The sequence below is a fragment of the Crinia signifera genome, chromosome 4 (assembly GCF_055691185.1).
Source record: "Crinia signifera chromosome 4, ASM5569118v1, whole genome shotgun sequence".
Classification (NCBI taxonomy): domain Eukaryota; kingdom Metazoa; phylum Chordata; class Amphibia; order Anura; family Myobatrachidae; genus Crinia; species Crinia signifera.
In genome coordinates, this window is record NC_139220.1 from 174,451,751 (window position 1) to 174,475,561 (window position 23,811).

At 42.8% G+C, this 23,811-nt stretch overlaps 2 protein-coding genes across 4 annotated transcripts in view; one reads left to right on the plus strand and one right to left on the minus strand.

The window, feature by feature from the left end:
* The window catches only part of CCDC146 (coiled-coil domain containing 146), a 123,168-nt gene that overhangs the window by 17,273 nt on the left and 82,084 nt on the right, over window positions 1-23,811 (plus strand). The gene's annotated exons all lie outside the window — the stretch shown is intronic.
* Window positions 852-13,567, minus strand: FGL2 (fibrinogen like 2). The gene is made up of 2 exons (XM_083183037.1): window positions 12,916-13,567; window positions 852-5,457 (listed from the first exon to the last, which is right to left on the minus strand). The coding sequence occupies exons 1-2, from the start codon at window positions 13,478-13,480 to the stop codon at window positions 4,751-4,753; spliced, it is 1,272 nt and encodes a 423-aa protein (XP_083039163.1). The 5' UTR covers window positions 13,481-13,567; the 3' UTR covers window positions 852-4,750.

A 23,811-nucleotide genomic window follows, 5' to 3' on the forward strand; every position in this document is an offset into this window, starting at 1 on the left:
TCCGGTTGTTCTTGACGCAGAGGGTGCAGCAGTGCGCAGCTTGGCGTGATTTCACAGGCTGCGCTGCATTTGCACCAGCTGTTTCCAACCTGCCACACTGACCGTCTCAGAAATTCCACTCTGCCCTGCTCCATACCGCAGAAGACCTCCGGTGGGCTCTGGCTCACAGTACTTCTCCGCCCAGCTCACAACTGCGGCACCGCTCCAGCCTCCAGCACTGCTCCGCATGGCTCTGGCCCACCTCTTGACCTCTGCAGCCCCCCGGCTTGTTGGTAAATGACATGAGGGGAGATTAAAGTTTGTCTCTACATTGACTAACTCAATCCCAGGAATCCCGGTATTGAACATTTTTCAATCCCGAATACTTGGATTGAAAAATGCCCCGGGACTGGCATCCCTACTGGAAATGAGTAGAAAAAGACTTGGCCAGGAAGAATTCTACTCCAGTTCCTTGTTCCACAATAGCAAAAAGCAATCCTATTTATTTATTTAATGAGTCCACTTATGTTATTTTTCTGTGTTTTTCCATCTAAGCACATGCTGTTCCATGAATAAATATTACTGCTTCATCTTATGACTGTAAAATATATCTTAATTCTAAATCCATTGTTTTTGTGAGCTAAAATGCCAGGTATGAAGATGTTTTATACAATAGCAGCTTTTAGTTTACAGTGGAACAGATATTTATTTTAATATTTTACAAGATAAACTTAAACCCTTACATGGAAACGTCCCTTTTTAAAGAACATTTCTGACATTCCAGAACAGGAAGTGAAAGCCCCTTACTGATTATAAAAAAAATAGGAAGCAAAATTAGAATGTGTGTTTTATTAGTACTCACCAAAGCAAACTGTCAAAATATGTTTTATTGAATATTTTAGAGCATTCTTTAGACAAAAATATATACACAAGATATTACCTTTTATGAAAATCTGAAAAAGCAAAATGTTTTCATACTTAAATGAGTAAGTGCAAAACAAGCTGATAAATACATAGAATAAATACTATCACAAATATATCAAATGACTCTATTGTCTCCAGATTGCTACGTCATTTACAAAGGTAATGATAAAAGCTATGTTTGAGTACAGCTGTTTCCTGCTAGTGGTACAGTGGCATGAACAGGACAATGTTATACATGCAGTCTGTCATAGAAATGAACTAGTTTTATATTAATGATGTGATAATGAATTTCTTGATGTGGTAATGATTTTTTACAAAGAAGGAAGAAAGGGACTGCTTAGAGGGGAACGCACTAAAGTGCGTTCCCCTCTAAGCAGTCCCTTTCTTCCTTCTTTGTAAAAAACGTATACCATTGACTGTGAGGAACAGCACCCCCATTGTATATATACATAAAAATTGGGGTTCTCCTAAAATAAGCCTTAATTAGTGCGTTCCCCTCTAAGCAGTCCCTTTCTTCCTTCTTTGTAAAAAACGTATACCATTGACTGTGAGGAACAGCACCCCCATTGTATATATACATAAAAATTGGGGTTCTCCTAAAATAAGCCTTGAAAATAATATCTAATGGTGTGCAGGTGAGCTACCAGCTTCCTAGTGGAGCAACAAGACATGTGGTAATGATTTATAAGAAATAACTGCACCAAGCAATCTAAAGGTAATTACTGAAGAAAGTATTTTCTGACTTAATCCTCCCATGCCATTCCACACCACTTTACCACTACTTGCTTTAATTGTGCAAATGTGGGCGTACTAACATTAACCTCCCTGCATTCTCCAAAAGTAGAAATCAGGGCATTAGCGCACATCCAGAAAGGGTGTGTACCGTGTGGGAAATGCTGTGGTAGTTATATAAATAAACATTAACTAGTTAAAAACCCATCAAAATTATGGCTGCTGTGATGCACATTCACTTTGAGCTGTGACAACTTTTATTTTCACTTTGAGTTGTCGCCGTTTTATAGTCCACAAACACTCACCCCCACCCCCAGTCCCTATCTTCTTCTACCTCCAATCTCTGTCTTCACAGCTTCCTCTCTCCATCCAGCAAGGTTAAAACAGATCAGTGTCCCTGCATTTGTCTTCACTTTCTGTTACGACATCTTTTAGCACACAAAGGAGTTTGGTCTGCCGAGTGGCCTCTAGTGGTCAGTGGTGGTACTTCACCTCATAGAGATGAGGAGTAGTTATATATATATATATATATATATATATATATATGTATGCCTCTGTTCTTGATAAAAGTCTGAACAAGACTGAAACGTTGAACCACGTCAGCGGGTCCCTGTGTGGAATTATTTACCTTCATTTTTGACGTCCTGCGAGTGCCGCCATTGCTATTGCATATATATATATATATATATATATATATATATATATATATATATATATATAACAATAACCACTCACAAGTCTTCAATCAAAAGTGAGACTTAAGTCACAGAAGTGTTCAGCAAGAGGTGCCAATATTTCTGTCCCCTTATTACCGGATTAAGGTCTGTGGGGGCCATCACAAACACACCGCTACAGACACATTCCCAGGGGAGGTTGTTACCTGGGCAACACAGGTTGTCCCTGCAGCGGTTTGAGCAGTCAGTGCCGTGGTCCCTGCAGCATATGCAAAGTCCCTGCGGCAGATGAGAACTAGTAGTGGTATTGACTACTAGTTCCTATCCCATGCAGGGACCCCGCTGCTGACTTTCCATCCTCGGCAGGGACCCTGGCACTGACCGCCCAGACCGATGCAGTGACCCCCTGCCCGCCTGCGCTGCCCGACCCCACTGCCCAAACATGGGGTGACAGGAGGCCCCACCAGCAGCAGTGCCAGTGTGGGGGCCCCGAGGTGACCGCCCCTGTCGCCCTGTGCTTAATCCGTCACTGATGTACAGAGCAAACCTGCCTGTTTGGGGTTTAATTCAAGGACCAGACAGCATTTCCTAGATCGTATACACAGTAGGTATTCATCAAATACACAAATGGGTATCTGAAATGTATCAATATATTTAATAAATGTTGCAGAAGGGCATGTCATCTACATAAATGTGAGTCTGTTATATAGATAATGTTATTTTGGATGTGGCATACTCATTTGACAAACAATTTAAGACCATTCTAATGTCACAAAATACCATATTTCATAGGGGTCATACTCTATGGCAAACATAAATGATGTTCATTACCCTGCACTAATGATTTTTTTATGTAGCACACATTATGCTGAACTGTCATGCACCTTTATTTGTATAAGTGAGCCTACATGTCCACCAGTGTCTATATAACATTGAGTCTACCTCATCCACTTTAGGACCATCTTTTTTATTCATTTCTGTTTTATGTTCTTATATATTTTTGTGGTAAATCTCATTAAATTGATAAAAATTAGAGAAGTTCTGAACTAAAGATGAGTTATTTTCGTACATCTTTTCTACATTTGCACCCAACAGCACACTGGGTCTTGTGAGACTCTGCTAGCACTGGGTATCTTTATGCTGAAAAATGCATCTTGGACACAACCTGATGAGACTGTGGATTCATTTAGAATATAACTAAATTAAGTAGTATATCTGTGTTCACCTAAGTGCATCTGCATTCAAACTGCTATCATGCCAAGTTTTTTTTACAATATAAGTTCCATTGTCCTCTATATAAAGGCTCAGGGGAAGATGAAGTGGTGATGTGATAAAGTGGAAGGTGATAACGCACCAGCTAATCAGCTGTGTTACAGTTAGGAATTGATTGGCTGGTGTTTCATCACTTCTACTTTATCCACACTTTGGGGGTTATTCTAGTCCATTCTTTCTGACAAAATCCTTCTTAGATGGACAAAACCATGTGCACTGCGGGTGGGGCAGATGTAACTTGTGCAGAGAGAATTAGATTTGGGTGGGGTTTTTCTTCAAAGTGAGATCTATATTGAAGTGTAAAATCATGCAGTCAGTATTTTCCCTGCACAGAAACAAAATAACTCACCCAAATCTAATTCTCTCTGCACATGTTACATCTGCCCCCCTGCAGTGCACATGGTTTTGTCCATCTAAGAAGGATTTTGTCAGAAAGAATGAACTAGAATAAACCCCTTTATCACTTCACCTGGGTTAATACATCTGCCCCTCAATCACATGTGTCACATATTGGAATTTACGAAGTGCATCCTATAATAATAATAGTAGTAAAAACTGACTTCAGGGATGATAGATAATTGATTATTGAGGATGCTGTGCAGCCTCTCCTCCACCCTTTCTGAGTAGTGTCCATTATTGGAAATCTCATATGGCTAGATCCAGAGCTGCCAAGGCAGATATGGCAGCCTGGATGCTTGATGAGGGAATGGCCAAACATGGACACAACTGCTCATTACAACTATTCTTATGGTGCCACCACAAAGGGAATATTGCTTAGCAAAGAAGTGGGCATTTCTCCTCTATTGCTGGACCGGAGTCTTCAGACAAGACTGGGCCTGTTAATTATTAACCCCAACCCCCCCAACACCTCCCGCCCCCGTGTTAGTCACTCTTCACAAAGAACATCATTATGACAAACCTCTAATCGCTCACATGTTTGCACCACTACTGATGCTGCAATCTTGGCCTGCGTAAGTTTCTGTAAACCAGCACAATCATGCAAAGCAAGTGTCTGACGTCCTGAAAATGCACTTTTACAATTCAGTGGTTTATAAGTTACCCGTTTGTTTTGCAGACTAGGTGGAGATCAGTTATTACTCAATAAACTTCACAAACACATTTAATAAATGTTTTTACATTATCCCAAATAATATATAGCCACATTTGATTTATGGTGAGAAGTCTTTTGGTCTTATCATCATTCTGACATACTTAAACGTTTGCCTAAAACTGTGGATTTGCTCCTCGGAAACTCCTTTCCATGTGCCCCAGAAAATCCCATTGCGAATTCCCTTGTAATCTTTCTCATAATATTTGCCATTGAGATTTGCGGACATGCATGCATCGAACCACCATCCGGAACTATAATAAGTGCCACAATTCCCAGATGGATATCTATCATTGTCTCTGTCAGGGGTAGTAAAGAATTTCTGGTCGTGGTTGTATTTCTTGCTAAAATGGAGAGCATCCCCAGCCGTTCCACTATAGCCACTGACAGACAGTCTATACTTCAGGTATTCATTGGCCACATAGAACTGGTCATACTTGGCATATTCCTTAACCCCCTTAAAATCTTCAAGTTCTATTCTTAACATCATATTATTGCTTTTGGTCAAGAGATGTATTTTATCATTCCCAAGCCAGAACTCTCCACTAAGATTACCGAAACCAGCTTTGTATTCACTCCATGTCCGGTTGAAGCTTATGCTGCCATTTATACGGATTTGCACCACTGTCCATCCTCCGCCCATAGACTCCATGTCACAGTATACTCCAAATGTCTTATTTTTGGGATCTGGCATGACTTGGTAAACACCGTTAAGTCTTTTACCCCATTTGTAGTAGTCAGAGCAATCTTTGTAGAGGAGCTGAATGCCTAGAGAAAAAAAAAAAAGAAACCTATTTAGCTGTCTAATTCAGACACCACTACTAACACAATGAGACCTACCTTACCACATCTTTGCTTATTTAAGAAATTATATATGTTGGGTCTATGCCAGTGGTTCCCATACTTGGTCCTCAAGGCACCATAACCATCCAGATTTTAAGAATATCCATGCTTAAGCAGAGTTGACTTACTTTACTTAGTACCTCATTCTGTTTGAGTAGACCATTTGTGTACACAAATGGATAGTTTTAAATTCTGGACTATTAGAGTGACATTGAGACTGAGTTTGGGAAATTCTAAACTGTGCTTTTTGTGTATTATATTTATAAAACACGCCTTTTTCTTTTTACATTTGAAAACTCCATATGGACTATAAATGGTAAATTACCCAATACAGTTCATTCTTTAGACTACAGACATAATTTTATAGCACAGAATAGAAAAGATGGAGTCTGCACTTATAACGACTCAAAAAATCTACTGTATATAAATATAGCCCAATAAAAAAAAAAACAGTCAAGTGAAATAAATATAAAAGTCTAAAATCTGAATGCGGTCCTATAGCTTAAATTAACATATACTATGTGCTTGTAACAATTGCCTGGTAATAAATACAATATTGTGGGACATATGTTATAGGGACCCAGGTTGCCGATGGTGCGGGATGCTGGATGATCTTCTGGAAGATAACAGAATCTGATGGCTATGTGTAACATCCCATTTCAATTGAACTGCCTTATTAGTAAATATACCCCAAGGTCCTATTTTCTATTGCCCCTCATCATAATTTTAATAACACATGAAAAAAGAAATAATTTTTTTTAATTGAATAATAAAATGTATTGTTTTTATTTATAGCCATCTTATGATGACATGCAGTTATCCCCACTATTAAGTATCTAATTCATACCTTTCCCATGCTTTGCCCTGCAGTAACTATCACTAGTGATGTCTATAATATTTAGCGAGTTTGATAAATAAGGAAAATCCATATATCCAAAGAAAAGAACCACTATCAACAATTTGGGGGCCCATGTCAGCACCGAGGGTTCTTGTGTACTCGGCTGTGACCGTGGTGGGCCAGTGGAGGGCGCTGGGTAGCAGGATATAGAAGGTTTGGTATGACCTACACAGGGAAAGCAGGGCACAGTAACTCAGTGTTGGTTACTGACAGTGAACAGTCTGGAAGCTGCGGGAGTTGTCGACGTAGGATGTCGACAGTCAGATGGGAGACGACTGGAGGCACAGGTATAGCAACTGGATGGATTCTCAGATGAGACTGGGAAGCCTGGAGTCTTGGGAGCCTCGCTGACACAGGAGGAACTCTGGGAGTAGATTTGAGCAAGAGACTTTATATCTGACATACACTGGGAACCCGAGCAGAGCGAACCAGAGGGTTGGCGGAGACCAGAAGCAGGGGCGCGGAGTCTAACTTACCAGCGGTGTTCACCAGGGAGTCCCGCAAGGAACTATGGGCTTGGCTGCATCTGGCAAGCAGGTCGCGGCGCCCTGTCCTGGTCCTCTGGACGCGGGCTGGGAGTGAGGACACTGGAGAAATGAGGAAATGTCTTTGGAGACGGCCTGAGAGCCGGGGAAGATAGTTGACAGCCTGGAAGCTGTGAGACAGCCTGGGAGCCAGAGATGACAGTTGGCAGCCTGGGAGCTGCGGGATGGCCTGGGAGCTGGAGTTGTAGTTGGCAGCCTGGAAGCTGCGAGACGGCCTGGGAGCCGGAGATGACAGTTGGCAGCCTGGGAGCTGCGGGATGGCCTGGGAGCCGGAGTTGTAGTAGGCAGCCTGGAAGCTGCGAGACGGCCTGGAAGCCGGTGATGACAGTTGGCAGCCTGGGAGCTGCGGGATGGCCTGGGAGTTGTAGTTGGCAGCCTGGAAGCTGCGAGACGGCCTGGAAGCCGGTGATGACAGTTGGCAGCCTGGGAGCTGCGGGATGGCCTGGGAGCCAGTGGTGATGACCTGGGCGTCGTCAGTACATGATGTAGATAACCTGGAGAGAGTGACAGAACCTCTGGAGACACTTGGGAAAACAGTTGACACAGGATGTCGACAACAGATGTAGGTGTGACAATGCTTGAATGCGGCAACTGGTGGACGTCGGAGATGACACGGATGTTGTTAGTCACCAGGAGATGACGGAAGCACAGAGTCTCTGGAGGCCCTTTGGGAAACAGTTGACACAATGTCGACAATAGATGATAACGTGACAATACTCAGATGCTGCAACTGATGGACGTCAGGGATGACACAGATGTTGTTAGTCAGGAATAGACGGCAGAAGCTGAGTGTCGACTGAGGTAGACAGTGCCTGTCGGCAGATCAGGACTGAGATGGAAGAAAGTCACTGATAGGTTTTGAAGGTAGTTTGGCCTGGGAGTCAAGGGGTCTAGCCTGGGAGCTAGTGGAGATTGCTGGCCAGTGCCAGTGGTATCCTCTGCAGGGAATAGCTTGCTCACTCAACCGCAGGATGGAATAGCAGGAGTCTCTGGAGATGACCGGAACCAGGTAAGTAGCAGCAGCAGGACACTTGGAGATGGGATCACAGGAGACTGGATAACCAGGAGCCTTGGAACTCTCTGTCTCTGGGGTAACCACTCAGGAAGCAGAATGAACAGTTGTTCAAGGCAAGGAGGACTCTGGGAAGCTGGCTTATATTCCTCCAGGTGATTGCTAATTGTCTGCAGCTGCAGCAGCAGCCAGAACCAAGAATTATACCTTGAGTACCTGGAACATGTGACTGGTGCAGAACTCAGGAAGCTTCATTGGAGTTGATCACTGAGGAATGGAAAGCAGCTGCAACAGCAGCAACTAGGAACCAGGCCAGCATCAGGAAATAAATGTGAATCAAGTCAGGTTTGTGACAGCCCATTTATTAATTATATGCTTAAGACTGGATAATTAAGGATTTCTCATTCCTGTGAGGGAGTGAGCAGCCAGGATGGCAAGATGGGGGAGGCTTGTGCATGGGGAGATGCATCACAGGGGGTGGGGTGGAGGCAAGAGGCGGTACAGGTGGGTGTGGTGGCCATGACACATTACCGTAGCGATGCTCCTGCTATAAAATGCCGATATTACTGCTATTATACAGCCGAGGGGATGGCTAAGATTATGCGTTTCAGCAAAGCGTCTGGGGTGCCTACCGTTTTGGGGGCATTTTTAGGTTTTTGTATTTTGGGCCATGATCATTGCAGGAGACCTTTTCTATAATCCCTCTATGCAAAATAACCAAGTGGCAAACCAATTCTTTAAAGCTATTATGACTTTTGTTGTATATAGTGGTTTTTGATTTTTTTTACTCAAAATTCTATATATTTTTTGCATTTTAATTTTATGTGCTTTCAAAAACTTTGTACTAGACACAACTAAAAGTATAAAGGAAGACTATCACTGAAACAAGACTAGGCTTGCCCAAAAGGAAAGGGAGGATAATGTAAAAGCAAATAGGTTTCCGTTATTATTGATTGATGGATGACCGGACATTTATCTTAGCAGCTGTTACTTGCAGATAAAGTGAGTTATATATTGTACTGTCCTTAACCTTCTGTAAATACTGTGCAAAGGAAGTAAAAGAGGTGAATGGAACTTCATGTTCCATATGTATCATAAACAGTAATACTTCATCCTATACTCATTGAGGAAATGGCCTGAACATTCTGATCATCTTGCCAACTTTACTCTTATTTTTTTCCTTTTATTTTATCTGGGCATTGAAATAGTTCTGCCACTTTTATTTTACTGGCTAACACCGCACTTTGGTAGATGAAAATATTGTTATGAGTATTTTGTTTTATATGTTGGTAAATATCATGAATAAAACCCCTTTCACACAGCACTTGTTAAACAGTATATTGCTGTGTTTTTCCCATTTCAAAACGTTTAAGGCTGCAATGGGAAAGTGCCAGAGTTGATTAACTGGTGAAAGATAACCAGTATTTCAAAACGTTTAAAAAGCAGAGTCCTACAATTTTCAGAGCCATTTTTTATGCAGTGAGAATGGCTCTGAAACGGTATTTAGTAAAAACAACAGATTACAGACCTGTGATAGGCTGTCCCCTGCATTCTGCCTGGAAATGTGTTCAGGGGATTAAACGGGTTGACTGATGTGAATGTTACTTAAACGGTATTTAAAACGGTAATCTACTGCAATGTGAAGGCTCAGACCCGTTTTAAATACTGGTTTTTGAAACATTTTGGAAGTATGAAAGCGGTATTAGTGATACTTTTTTTCCCCTTCAAATGTTACCTTTTCTGGTATCCTTGAAATAGTCTGTATGTTATTGTAGCAGTTGCAAAGATTCTGTGGCTCATTTAGAGCTTTGAGTAAATCTAGCTAGATGATGCAACCATGTTTTGATACATGGATGAGTAAACTCAATGGCCGGCAAGGAAGTTAAATGGCGGGGATCGTAGAAAACAAGCGATCCTCACTGTTTAACCCCCGCACCGGCCGTTCATTCTATTCTACGTTCCGGGGGAATCCTCGCTGTCACAGGACGGCAAGGATTCCCCCAAACAGCGAGGCTCACGGCCAATGCAGGAAGACCGCTGAATTTAGCTGCAAGTCTTGCTGTTTTAGAGTCCACATACTCCGATTCCCCCTCGCTCCAAAAATGGAGCAAGGGGGAATCGGCGTATGCAGGAGGGTCAGTTGAATACTGACCCTGCTCGCTGTGACAGCGAGCAGGCAGCACTGCTCGAAGTCACAGCTTGCCAGCATCATTGAATACACCCCAACATATGCAGATACATTTTGTTTGGAAGGGGGCACATCGTAGTTTAGCTGTAAATGGCAGTGTAAAAAATAAGTTTTACAAATGGGATTTAGAACAGTTTGGCTCACTGTAGGCTCCTATGCAGATGCACAGGAGGCAGTGTTATATAAGTAATGTGCCCTTTTCATAACGGGGAGAGTAAATTGTTGGTTACGGTATAATATAGTAGACAATGTGTAGGTAAACAGTCACTAGTTCGACCGCTACTGGTCGACAGTGACTAGGTCAACAGTGAATTGTTCCCATATCCAAGGTCGACATTGACAAATTGTCGACACAAAGACATGGTCGACATGAGTGTTTCATGTTTTTGGGAGGTATATGTTGACATGGACACCGTATAAGTGTGCAGCGTCCCCTTGCATGCTATTAAATGCTACTCTATGCCCACTTGGATAGTAAAGTATTAAAAAAAAAAACTAAAAAAAAAACGTGAAAAACTGATGTCGACCTTATTCACATCGACCTTTTGTCAATATCTACCTTGGGTATGTTGACCATTGCATGCTGTCGACTAAGTCACTGTGGACCATGAATGGTCGACCTAGACATTGTCTACTCAATGATCGCATACCTATATTGGTATTCAGTAAATTATTCATGACATACATTTTCTCACTACTGGTAATTTTATTTGTTTTTGTCTTCTGTACACAATCTTATTTTATTCTGACATGGTTTTGTGGAATGGAATCCAATGAACCTGATACAATATGTGCCCTAACTTAACAGCATAACAAAAGTTGGCACAAACACACCATTTAACAAACACACCATTTATTAAAAGACACTTGTTTTACTGATCTAATTATTCTCTATTGTCTGACAACCTTTTCTGTGATCTGAGCTACCTGCACCTGTACACGCCTCTTTTATAGAACTTTAGCTGTAACAAGCCCCTGTGGAGTTGTTTTGAACTCAGCAGGCTTTGCTCTCAAATACTTAGATCATTTGCCAAATATTTATTTTGGAAAACATTACGCACAATGGACGGCTTCGGACTCCAACTTGTACAGGCACCTGTTTTTGTGTAGCTGAATGTTTTTAATTGCTCTGTCGTTTTCAAGCCTATTTTTGTCACATTATTAAATATTGACCCATTTTTTTTATATATTTGATTCATATACTGTCGTTTAGAGTTTAGATTGCATGAAAGCTTGTAAAGACATCAGATCATAAGATTATACAGTTATTTGGACCTGAAAGTGTTTTCTTAAACTAAAATAGCTCTGACTGTTATCAATGGCATGGTAAATCTGTAGTGCCTCATACTTATTACTTCTGACATTGGAGAAGACTCATTACACTTCTGCTTTTTTTTTTTATAAACATGATTTTATTTTTATTCTTCCTTTTCTACTAAAAGGGTTATCCAATTACCAGGGATCACTGATCATGGATAATTGCCTCTCCCAGGGCTATCCAATGTGCATGCCGTAGCTTATCTGGGATTTGGTTTCACCTGCCTCAAGCGGGGGTAACCACATCCCCAAAAGGCAGCCTTTTCGAGTGCAACGGGGCCACAGTAACCAAAAATACACAGGTTTCACTGAATCTCTATGTGTTCAGGAGAAAATGAGTTTTGTTTTTTTTCTGGGCAATCTAATTGAATAGCCCAAAAACAGAATGGGTAACACATTGAGAAAAATAGCAAAAAACTACCATATTTCGCTCCAGATGTGTCTTTGGGGCTAATTGGATACTTCCTTATTATATGTTTGAAACTTTATTTTCAATCTATCCCTTAATATAGCTTATATCACTGCCATAAATATATTATCGGTTTACATAATAGAAGACAACAATTGCAACAACAATTGTTGGCTGGCAATATGAGTTTATAAGAAGGGTTAAACCCAGGTCGCCCTGTATATAATGGGCAACCTGGGTTTAATATGAAAGTACCTGAGATGAAGATCCTGGGTCCGAACTGGCTTTTGCAATGTGAAAGCGGTATAAGGGGTCAATACAATTAACAGTAATTTTTTGTGGCACAACCTTATGGCTGGCGCATTTTTGTCCATTGTCTCATAGGGCTGCATACAAAAATCTGCAAGTGTGAGGGCAGGCCGCAAGGGGGGCAAATTGCAGTGCTGTTGCTGGCGCTACAACACCACTATGACAGTTACTTGCCCTCTTCACCGTTAACAGGTCTGGCTCTAAATGTACAAACCACAAATTGTGATTTTATAGCTTGAGAATTAACATTTTGCGGCCGCCAAAACTTTCTGTGTGAGTCACCTAATTCATTGTTATTCCCATTTACGACTATTAAAACCAGGTGCTGTTTAAACAATGCTTTCTGGTACTATTAGAATAACATCATATAATATGAAATTAAGTGATAATTACACACATACAGTACAAGTTAACAGCCAGTTTTAACGGGTTGGGGGCATTAAGTACTACTATGTACTAGCTATAAAACAAAAGCTACCGTAGCAACACCTTTTTATGTAAACCATCCTTTCAGTGTTTATTCAGAAGAAATACTTCACTACTTTTTTGGGCAAAAAGTATTACCTATAAACATACACATTTTTGTAATTGTCTATTAGCACAGTATCTGTCAATGTAGGGTCACTTTTGGTATTGGTATCATCAGGTAAAGGGACTAATATGAATATCTCCGAAATGCAGAACTGTACTTTTGATTGTACTTACTTTCGCTGTCTTTCAGTAGCGGGCAGTTGCTGGAGCACTTGTCCCCATTTCTCAGTTCAATTGACAAGTTTGCCATCTTATTGTCAATGTAATCCTCCACACTGTTGATACTGAGCGAGTCCATCTTCTCTACCTGGCTCTGCAAGGTGGTAATCTGGGATCGTGCGTTCTTCAGGCTGATGGACATTTTTTTAACCTTAGACTCCAGGTCTTTTATTTGACTGTCCTTTCCACCTTCTGTGATCTCAACAGTCTCTTTGTCCAGGTTGTCATCTGCCTGCAGTTTGCAGTCTTGACAAGATTTCTTTAAGTTATTTACAATCTCTTTAAGGGCTTGTACTTCCTTGAGAGTCTTTTCCAACAGCTGAAATTGCTTAGGTAACTGAATTGACATTGGAGGCAGTGTTATCTGGTAGGGACAGTTCCCATCTTCATCACATTTGCCCCCATTCTTCATCTTTATCGGACAGCCATTAACCATGTTTTCTGTTTGAGCATTGCCTTCTTCACTAGCCAGGACAGCTGACAGTGCAGCACAGGTTAGCAAACAACAGAAAGACTTCATATTTGTGGAGAGAGATGCTGATGTGACAGTCTGTGCAGCTTATATAGAACCAGCAGGCTGTGCTGCAAGAAGAAGCTCTCCGTGTTTTCTGAGAAATGGGTGGGAACATTTGCAAAATAAGGCACTTGCATGTAATGGAGAACTTCCTGGCAAAGTAATATGTATACAGAATAACACAGATTGTTGCTGTTTAGGACAGCTGTTAAAATTAAAGGTGTCAATTTTAAAGCAAAGGTGACCTTTACACTATAAAGAAAAAAAAGGCTGAAACAATTGCTAAAGTAACTTTTTTCACATCCATCATCCTCATCATTTTTTATTTATAAATAATGTGCTACACATCTCCACAGTGATGTACATTTTGTTTAGCAAATACATAAAAACCTTTTTACTTGTTTTGCATTAATCTGGCTAAACACACAGGTGCTGATGCAGATTTAGTACTATGCCAGTTCCTTGGTGCATCTTGTGATATTTTACACTGCCCATGCTCAGAATACAAACACATACACAAGTTCACCCATTTCATAGGAAAGTGGTTTTCAAACCTTAGGTCTCTCCCCCCCCCCAACTGTTCACATTTCCATGTCACCTGGCAGGTGCACAGGTGCGCTCATTATTCACTGACACATTTTAAAAGATCTACAGGTGTGGCTAATTACTCCATATGATTATGTGAGGAGAAGCAAAAGCTTTCAAAGCTTTTGCTTGGAGCAGGCTAATGCTGGCCACACATCAGACCAACTTTCCTCCAACCATCCAACTAGTTGCTTGGATGGAATAAAAATATGGTACTGGATGGGAGCAAAGGACAATCAGAAATGTGCTCACAAACCCAGGAAAATGGACAAAAACATTCAATCAAATTGTTTAAATAAAACAGGTTCAATTACAGTACCGTGTCTGAGCGACAGTTTTTGTCCTTTTCCAGATTCCGGTAGCAAATTTCTGAAGTAAATATTACATTTGCTCCCATCCAGTACCATATTTTTATTCCATCCAGGCAAATAGTTGGATGGTTGGAAGAAAGTTGGTCTGATGTTAGGCCAGCATTACTAGTGTGTCATATATGTCCAAGGGCAGCTTTATATTCTAATGCAGGGATGGCCAAACCTGTCCTCAAGATCTACCAACGGTGCAGGTTTTCCAGGCAACCTGTGGATCTATAGTAGAAATGAATGCAGCATGTTTTAAAATGTGACAGTTAGAAAATGACTACAGCTGTGCACCAGCTAGGTAACCTGGAAAACGTGGACCGTTGGTAGATCTCGAGGACCGGTTTGGCCACCCCTGTTCTAATGCCTCTTAGTTAGATTAGATCAGATTTCCCAGATTGTGGATTAGTGCCCAAATTCTGAAGAAAACAAAAAACAAAAAAACATTTAGCTCACATAGGGTTACTCTACTGCAGCATCTAATGTCTCACCATTGTCATTGGCTCTGTATATAATGAAACAAAAAATACCTCACTTGCACTATAGAACAGAGGGCCAGATGTACTAAGCTTGAAAAGTCATATAATAGTGATAAAGTACCAGCCAATCAGCTCATAACTGCCTTGTCACAGACTGTGCTTGAAAATTAAATTTAGGTTGTTGGTTTATCACTCTCCATTTTATCCCTTTTCAAGGCTTAGTACATCTCGCCCATAGTGTCCCTATGCCAGTGTCAGCCAACTACAGTCCTCGAGAGCTACCAACAGTTCACATTTTCCAGACAACCTAGCTGCTGCAAAGGTGCACTCATTACTCGCTGGCACATTATAAATGATCCACAGGTGAAGCTAATTACATCACTTGTGATTCTGTGAGGAGATCTGGAAAACATTAACTGTTGGTAGCTTTCGAGGACTGGAGTTGGCTACCCCAGCCCTATGCAGTAGTATCATATTGTGGCAGCATAAGTTCACATGGAGTGAATGTGAACTATCCGCATACCTCCCAACATGGCCCTCTCCAGGAGGAACACAATGCTCTTTTTCTGGACTTCCCTCTTAATTTATGATTGCCATCAGGGGCGGGCTGGGCCGGGGGGCAGGATGCCACATGCCCCCCGGGCCGGTATGTACGTAGTGGCTGGGCCGGCTGTGTGTACTCACATTGCCCTGCTGCCGCAGACGTCATCGGGTCCTGCTGCGGCACACAGGCCTCCATGGCGACGGCCCCTCCAAAAATGGCCGCCGCCTTGGAGGAGACAGACACTAGAGGTACTGCTGTACCTCTAGTGTCTGTCAGAGTATGACAGCACGCAGGGCCGGCGCGCAAAGCAGGTAGGCGCTTTACTCCCCGTCCTGTACAATAGCTGCGGGCTGCCGGCTGCCACAGTCCGCACCTGTCAAAATATATGACAGGCAACGGCGGCGCTGGACATTGAAGTGGGGGCATTTAATTCAATTTCGGCACTGGCTGCAGCACTCTTGGCCGTCTGCAGCCTGCCGCTTAACTCGCGCTGTCCCCCACTGCTGTGAGATGCTGTCAGACTCCACGGCACGCACACAGGCTCCCTCATGGTGCGGGACACACTGCGGAAGCCAGGACACAGACAGAGAGGCCACGCTCTCTTACTATAATAAAGGTGCGTGCCACTACAATAGACTTTCACTGCCTGACATTCACACAGCTATATATATATATATATACTTTGTTTATTTTATGTATGGGGCACTACAATGAGCATTATGTGTATGGGGCATAATGTGTAAGCAGCATTATGTGTAACCTGCATTCCTGTAGTCTAGGCATTATGTTTAAGCAACTGGTACTATGGGCATTATGTGTAGCCTGCATTACTCTGGGCATTATGTGTAAGATGTATTGTTGTTGGCATTATGTGTAAGCAGCATTACTGTGGGCATTAGGTGTAACCTGCAGTACTCTGTGTATTATGTGTAGGTGGCAATACTGTGGGCATTAGGCATGACCTGCATTACTTTTGGTCATTATGTGTAGTATGGAAGAGAGGGCGCAAATTTAGAGTTTGCAGAGAGGCGCCGAACACCCTAGCACCGGCCCTGAAAGCGCGGCCAGCGCTACCCGGAAGTGCGGCTTCGGGTAGCGCTGGCGCGCTGTTTAAAAGAAACCCCTAGGCAATGAGCATTTACCTAGGGCTGCCAAGAGGGGGGGGCGGGTTTCAGTTTACCTGCGGAGGCCGCCGGCGGGAGCATGAGTGGCCCTGCACCAGGCAGGAACAAGGAGCTGTTCATGCTGCATGTATTGAGGGGGCCCTGGAGGAGCTCATGGAGGCTGAGCTCAAGCTGACCCTGCTAGAAAAAACTGTAATGAACAAACAGTGCCACTTCACGGGTTAAAGCATGAAAATATATGTTTATTGGGCATTACGGTGTGTGGCATTATGTGTAATGGGCATTACGGTGTGGCAATATGTGTAATGGGCATTGCGTTGTTGGCATTATGTGTAATGGACTTTGTTTAATTGGCTTTACGGTGTGTGGCATTATGTTTAATGGGCATTACGGTGTTGGCTTTATGTGTAATGGGCATTACGGTGTGTGGCATTATGTGTAATGGGCATTACAGTGTAAAATTTTGCAGCGCGCCTCCGGCGCGCACTGTCCCTGTTTTGGGGGTGTGTGTGGGGGGAATGATTGTTTAATAATTGCTGCATACTACATAGAGGGGAGAGGATAGGGTGGTCAAACGATGGTGATGGTGGTGGGCCACTTGCTTGTGTTGCCCCCCAGGCTGAAAGTTGCCAGCCAGCCCCTGATTGCCATCACCTGTTTAAACAGGTTAATGGGTAAGAAATGTGATTCACCACAGGTGATAGCAATCATAAATTAAGAGGGAAGTCCACAAACAGAGCATTGTGTCCCTCCAGGAATGGGTCATGTTGGGAGGTATGTATCTGAAACAGGTTTTAGAACAGCAGCAGCAGGATGAGATCCAGTCCAGATTTTTCCAAAGAGGTGATCAAGGTTTGGTTGATTAGCAGCACCTGTGGTTTTCTGTTAAATCTTTGTCCAGGGCAGAGGGCAATGGCTCCTGATGGTGAAGTAGCGCCCAGGTGATAGGCTGGAGGTGTGGGCAACAATAGGGCCATTGCAAGCTGTGAGGAGTATGGTGAACTGTGCTGCTGACACTTGTATGCTGCTGTACTGTAATCATATGAACATACCGGAATGCTGTTGCACACTTAGGCCCTTATTCAGATCTGATTGCAGTACAAATTTGGTTGGAAAATGGGCAAAACCAAGTGCACTGCAGGTGGGGCAGATGTTACATTTGGGTGGGGTGTGTTGAAACTGAAATCTAAATTGCAGTGTAAAAATAATGCAGCCAGTATTTATCCTGCACAGAAACAAAATAACTCACACAGATCTAACTCTCTCTACATGTTACATCTGCCCCACATGCAGTGCACATGGGGGTTTATTCTAGTTCATTCTTTCTGACAAAATCCTTCTCAGATGGACAAAACCATGTGCACTGCAGGGGGGCAGATGTATTTTGTGCAGAGAGAATTAGATTTGGGTGAGTTATTTTGTTTCTGTGCAGGGAAAATACTGACTGCTTTATTTTACACTGCAATATAGATCTCACTTTGAAGAAAACCCCACCCAAATCTAATTCTCTCTGCACAAGTTACATCTGCCCCACCCGCAGTGCACATGGTTTTGTCCATCTAAGAAGGATTTTGTCAGAAAGAATGAACTAGAATAACCCCCATGGTTTTGCTCATTTTGAGAACAAATTTGTACTGCGATCAGATCTGAATAAAGGCCTTATTCTGGTTCACACGCAACGCTGTGAAAGTTGCAGAATTATGTGTGGATGAAATGGTGCCCTCCACTCTCACAGCCACCCCCGCCCTCACTCTACGAATCCCCCTGCACGGCTGCCAACCATCGAATGATTTGGAAGGCGCACAACACTCTCAGGTGTCTTAGCTTTCGTGCTCCCTGTATGAGAAGCGGGCAGGCAGCTGACATCCGCTGACGTCAGCTGCCTGCCCCGGCACCCACATCACTGCCTAATTTCCATGGGAACGCCCAGCGTTTTCATCGGAACACCCATGAAACACTGGGTGTTCCCATGGATGCAGCCCATTTCCACCGCCCTACGCCCACACTGCTAGGTGTGAACGGGAAGGTGAACTAGCAATTCACATTGCCCGGTCGCACCCAGCGTATGCACATGCCCAGAAAGAAAACATTGCTCCCTGTGCAAACAAGCGGGGGAGCAAATCAATCAAAACAACGCCCAAAGGCATCCAGTGTATTCAGTGTAATTCCTTGTCACAATATATAAACAAACTAGTGTAATAGTGATAAGCATCAACAACGCATGTGTTAAATACTTATGAAAGAAGGGGAACAGGTCTCATCCAAAGATCAGGTGAACCAGTTTCTGTACCAGTTGTGGCAAATAAATCAACATGTATGCTTAATTGTGCATTATGATTGCAAGGTTTTTTTGCATCCTCTCTTTGTCTTTGTGAGCGCCACAATCATAGGCAAATCTAAGGGGTGCACCAGACCACCCGTTAGACCGCCGACCGCCACACACACAATTTAGAAGAAATGACAGCCGGGCAGAATAGGGCTGTACGCTGCCCGGTTGTGTAGTCACTGGCTAACTTCTAAGCAAACAAGCAACTCCATCCCCGTCGATACCGTCAATAGTCCCGCTGGACAGCGAGCCAATAGGAGCTTGTGGTCTGGCAGCCAATCAGGAGTGACCACTAATGCCGCTCCTGATTGGCTGCCGGCCACGAGCTCCTGGCTCGCGGTTCAGCGGGAGTATTGAATGAAGATATCAATGGGGACAGAGCTGCTGCTTTGCTTAGAAGTTGGACAGTGACTATACAGCCGGGCAGCGTACAGTCCTATTCTGCCCGGCTGCCATATCTCTAATAGGTCCCTGGAAACTAGCAATAAGCCTCCCCTTTGGCAACGAGCAATATCCTCCCCCTTGGCAACGAGCAATATCCTCCCCCTTGGCAACGAGCAATATCCTCCCCCTTGGCAACGAACAATACCCTCCCCCTTGGTAAGGAGCAATTCCCTCCCCCATGGCAATAAGCAATTCCCTCCCCCTTGGCAATGAGCAATTCCCCCCCCCCCCCCTGGTAATGAGCAATTTCACTCCCCTCTGGCAACAAGCAATAACCCTCCCCCTTGGCATCTAGCAATTCCACCCCCCCCCCCCCACAAGCAAATTCACTTCCATTTTACAATGAGCATTTGACTCCCCCCTAGGCTAGGAACAATTCACTCCCCCTTAGCAACAAGCATGTATTCCCCCTTAGCAACGAGCAATTCCCACTCCCCCTTTGCAATGAGCATTTAACAACTCCTCTTGACAACAAGCATGTATTCCCCCTTGGTAACAAGCATGAAGCCCCCTTGGCATCGAGCATGAAGCCCCTGGCATCAAGCAAGAACCCCCTAGCAATGAACATGTAGGTAAGCGTCTCTTATGTGTCATATATGTAATGGGCATTAAGGTTTGTTTGTTATATAGTATGTAATGGGCATCATGATGTGCGGCACAATGTGTAATGTTCATTACGGCGTGTGGTCTTATGTGTAAGTGGCTTTATTTGTAATGGGTATTATGGAGTTTGCAAAAATGTGTAATGGGCATTACAGTGTGTGGTCTAATGTGTAATACCATTCCCCTTTTTGTGATGACACGCCTCCTTTCCATGAGGCCAGGTCCCCTTTTCGCCACGCGGCTTTGCCGCGCAAAGGTCCAACCTGCTTCAGTATTTGGATCTAGGACCAACTATTACCATATTTCTAGATTCGCCTATGGTCACAATGTGTACAGATACTCTCCTTCCAGCAGGTATAAAATCTGATCATAAAAAAGGCCATGATGCAATATAACAAGTGCAAACCGATATGTTTATTATTAATAACTGGTGCTATTAATATTGGTACCATTATCAATTAAATAACATTAAACACTGAAGAAGGTGGGTCCGGGTATTATTTGTATATGGACTGAATTCTGCACTCAAATATGAAATAAACACCCCTTCAATGCATTGCGCCAACTTTTGCAAGATGGGTAACTACACAAGCAACTAGATACATAGAAGAAAAGCTGTTTAAACTGCCCCTGTATTGCCCCAATAATGTTATGAAAGCAAGTTTATCACACTCATATATTACTACTAATTGGTGTTGATGTGAGCTGTTCTACAGGGTGCCAGACAGTTTCCCGACAGTCGGGATCCCGACAGTCATTACCTCGGCGTCGGGATCCCGACAGTCAAAACCCCGACAAACGGGGTCCTGGTGGCCACCGGCTATTCTCCCTCGTTGGGGTCCACGACCCCCATAGAGGGAGAATAGAATAGGTGGTGAACGTAGCGAGCCACCGTGCCCGCAGTGTGGCGAGCGCAGAGAGCCTGCAAGGGGCTTTGTTGCGCTTGCCATGCTATCTGAGTCCGGCCAGTCAGGCTAATGACTGTTGGAATCCCGACTTTCGGGACCATATAACACACCCATTCTACATAGATATTACCTTTCCCTTTATGCTTAAATTGTCTCCCCAACAAATATGAGGAGTCTGCAAGCAACAAATTGACCCTAGTATAGTCTTCTTGTCTGTGTATTGTGACAAGTGCATGAAGTACTTTTGGTCTACACCCATACCAACAACATAAACTATGGTCTGTGACATGACTCCTGATGTCATCGTTTCTTAGCTACAAATTAACTTGGGTACTTTTTTTTCAGTATTAGGTCATTCAGATGTACTGTAAGACTTTATTTTCCTTATAAAGATGATTTAGTAATACTTTTGCTGTTCCTTAGTACTTCCAATTAATTAAATTTAGGTACAAGCAATTAGTGTCATTATTTTTATTCCCAAAACAGCTGGAGATGCATGATGAATTTAAGTAAGTTCTTGGCTCCTATTTTGTTTTTTTGAGAACATGTCTTGAAAATGAGTTAAACCAATCATTACTCATTTAATTAGGTCCGCTGTCATTAACTATAATCTACAGTTAGGTCCATATATATTTGGACACTGACACAATCTTTAGAATTTTGTCTCTGTAAGCCACCACAATAGATTTGAAATTAAACCATTGAGATACATTTGAAATGCACTTTCAACATTAATTCAAGGGTTGAACAAAAATATTGTATGAAACTATTTTTATACACAGTCCCCTATTTCAGGGCCTCATTGTAACTGGAAAAATTAACATAATCAAAAATGCAATGTTAAGTTTTGATACTTTTTGAGAATTCTATCCAGGCAGTGAATGCCTGAAGTCTGGAACCCATGGACATTACAAGATGAAGGTTTCTCCTTTGTTATGCTTTGTAAGGCCTTTACTGCATATAACTTTAGTTTTGTTTGTGCGTTTAGTTTTGTCTTTAACAAGTGAAATTAAAGTCTTGATTGGGGTGAGATTAGGTGACTGACTCGGCTATTGCGGAATATTGCCTTAAAATACGTGTGTGTCCCTTTTGCAGTACATTTTGTGTCATTGTACATCTGTATTGTGAAGCACTGTTTAATCAATTTTGCTAAATTTGTCTGAATCTGAGAAGACCATACAGTATATCCTTATACTAGTGACCCAGTGCCATTGAAAGTCATTTAGGAACACGCCATCACACTACCTCCACTGTGGAATGCTTTGGTTCAGGATACATTTCAAGCCTTCTCCATACTTTTTCTTCCCATGATTCTGGTTCAGGTTGATCTTCAATTTATCTGTATAAAGAAAGTTTTTCCAAAACTTGGCTGCTTTTTTAAATTTTTTTTTTTATTTTTTTTTTGGCAATGTCTAATTCTTTCTTTCTATTCTTGAGGTTTAATAATACTTTGCACCTTGTGGTGAATCCTCTGTATTTGCTCCTGTGAAGTCTTCATTTTATGGTAGACTTACAATATATACAGTAATGCTATGCCTACTGTTTTTCATTTGGCTGGATGTTGTGCAGAGGTTTTTCTTTAACATTGAATCGATCCTATGATCATTCACCAATGTGGTTTTCTGTTAAATATCATGAGACACTATCCAGGAGCGATGGAGTAACTGCTTAGTCTTAGACAGCTGCCCCGCCTCTTTGTGTCCAGAAACAAGGCATGGATGCCATGTTACTGGAGACCTGCACATGTACAATAGAATATGGTGTGTTGCAAGAGAGGAAGGGGCCTGCACACAGGCCCTATCTTCTCTTAAAATACCCCTGTTACTTGAGGATATCTGGGCGCAGTAGTGGTAGATTAATAACGTATTCTACAGCAGGAGGAGAGGGACTCTTCAGCTCCCCTGAATAGTGAAAAGCCTCTCCCTGGACTGAAGATAATCTCCTGCTTCTCCTTGTCACCTTCTACCCACCACCCCCTGCCTCTCTGTGTTACCTTCTTCCTCATCTTTTTATTATAATTTTATTATCATTTTATTTATAAGGCGCCACAAGTGTTTCGCAGCGCCGTACAAAGGAACAATACAAGGAGACAAAGCTTGGCATAACATTGAATAAATAACAAGAATACAGTACAAATAAAGAGCGCACAGTTCAATACACAATACAGCTTGGATATAAGTAGTGAGGACTCAATCAACATACAACTAGAGGCTAGATGCCAATAATGGAGATGAGTATGCAGACAAAGATGGTCACTGAGTGTTGGAGTATAGGAGAGCTGTGAGTGACATGTGAAGAGAAGAGGGCTTTGACAACAGGAGGGAAGAGGGCCCTGCTCAGAGGAGCTTACAATCTAGTAGGAAGGGGAGACAGACAGATTACAAGAGGTGCAAGCAAGTGGGTGGTTAGATAGCAGGATGTAAACAGGCAAGGGGTCGGAGAACCATCTGGTTTATGCAGTGGAAGCCTATCTCTCTCTGCCCATCACCTTTTAGCTCTCCCTCCACCACCCTCTTTCTTTTCTCATTGCCACCTACCTCTGCCCATAACCCTCTGCCTTTCTCTATCTCTCCCTGCCACTACATATCATGCTCTCTCTGTCTCCCTTTCATACCTCCCAACATGACCCATTCCAGGAGGGACACAATGCTCTGTTCCTGGACTTCCCTCTTAATTTTTGATTGCCATCACCAGTATTAAATAGGTTAATTGATAAGAAAGGTGCTTCAACACAGGTGATGGTAATCATACTTTATGAGGGTAGTCCAGCAGGGGTGGATCCAGGATAAAAGGACAGGGGGGGCACCATGATAAAAAAGGGTTTGGGTGGGGGAGGGGCGGTGTTAGTGTTGCCAGTGTACATGCTAAGAGAGCGGCAGGAGAGGGTGGGAATGGAATTAAAAATAGGCCCTGGCATTTAAAGTACGCAGGACCACCATGGCAACAAAAGTGAAGGCTGTAGTTGTGC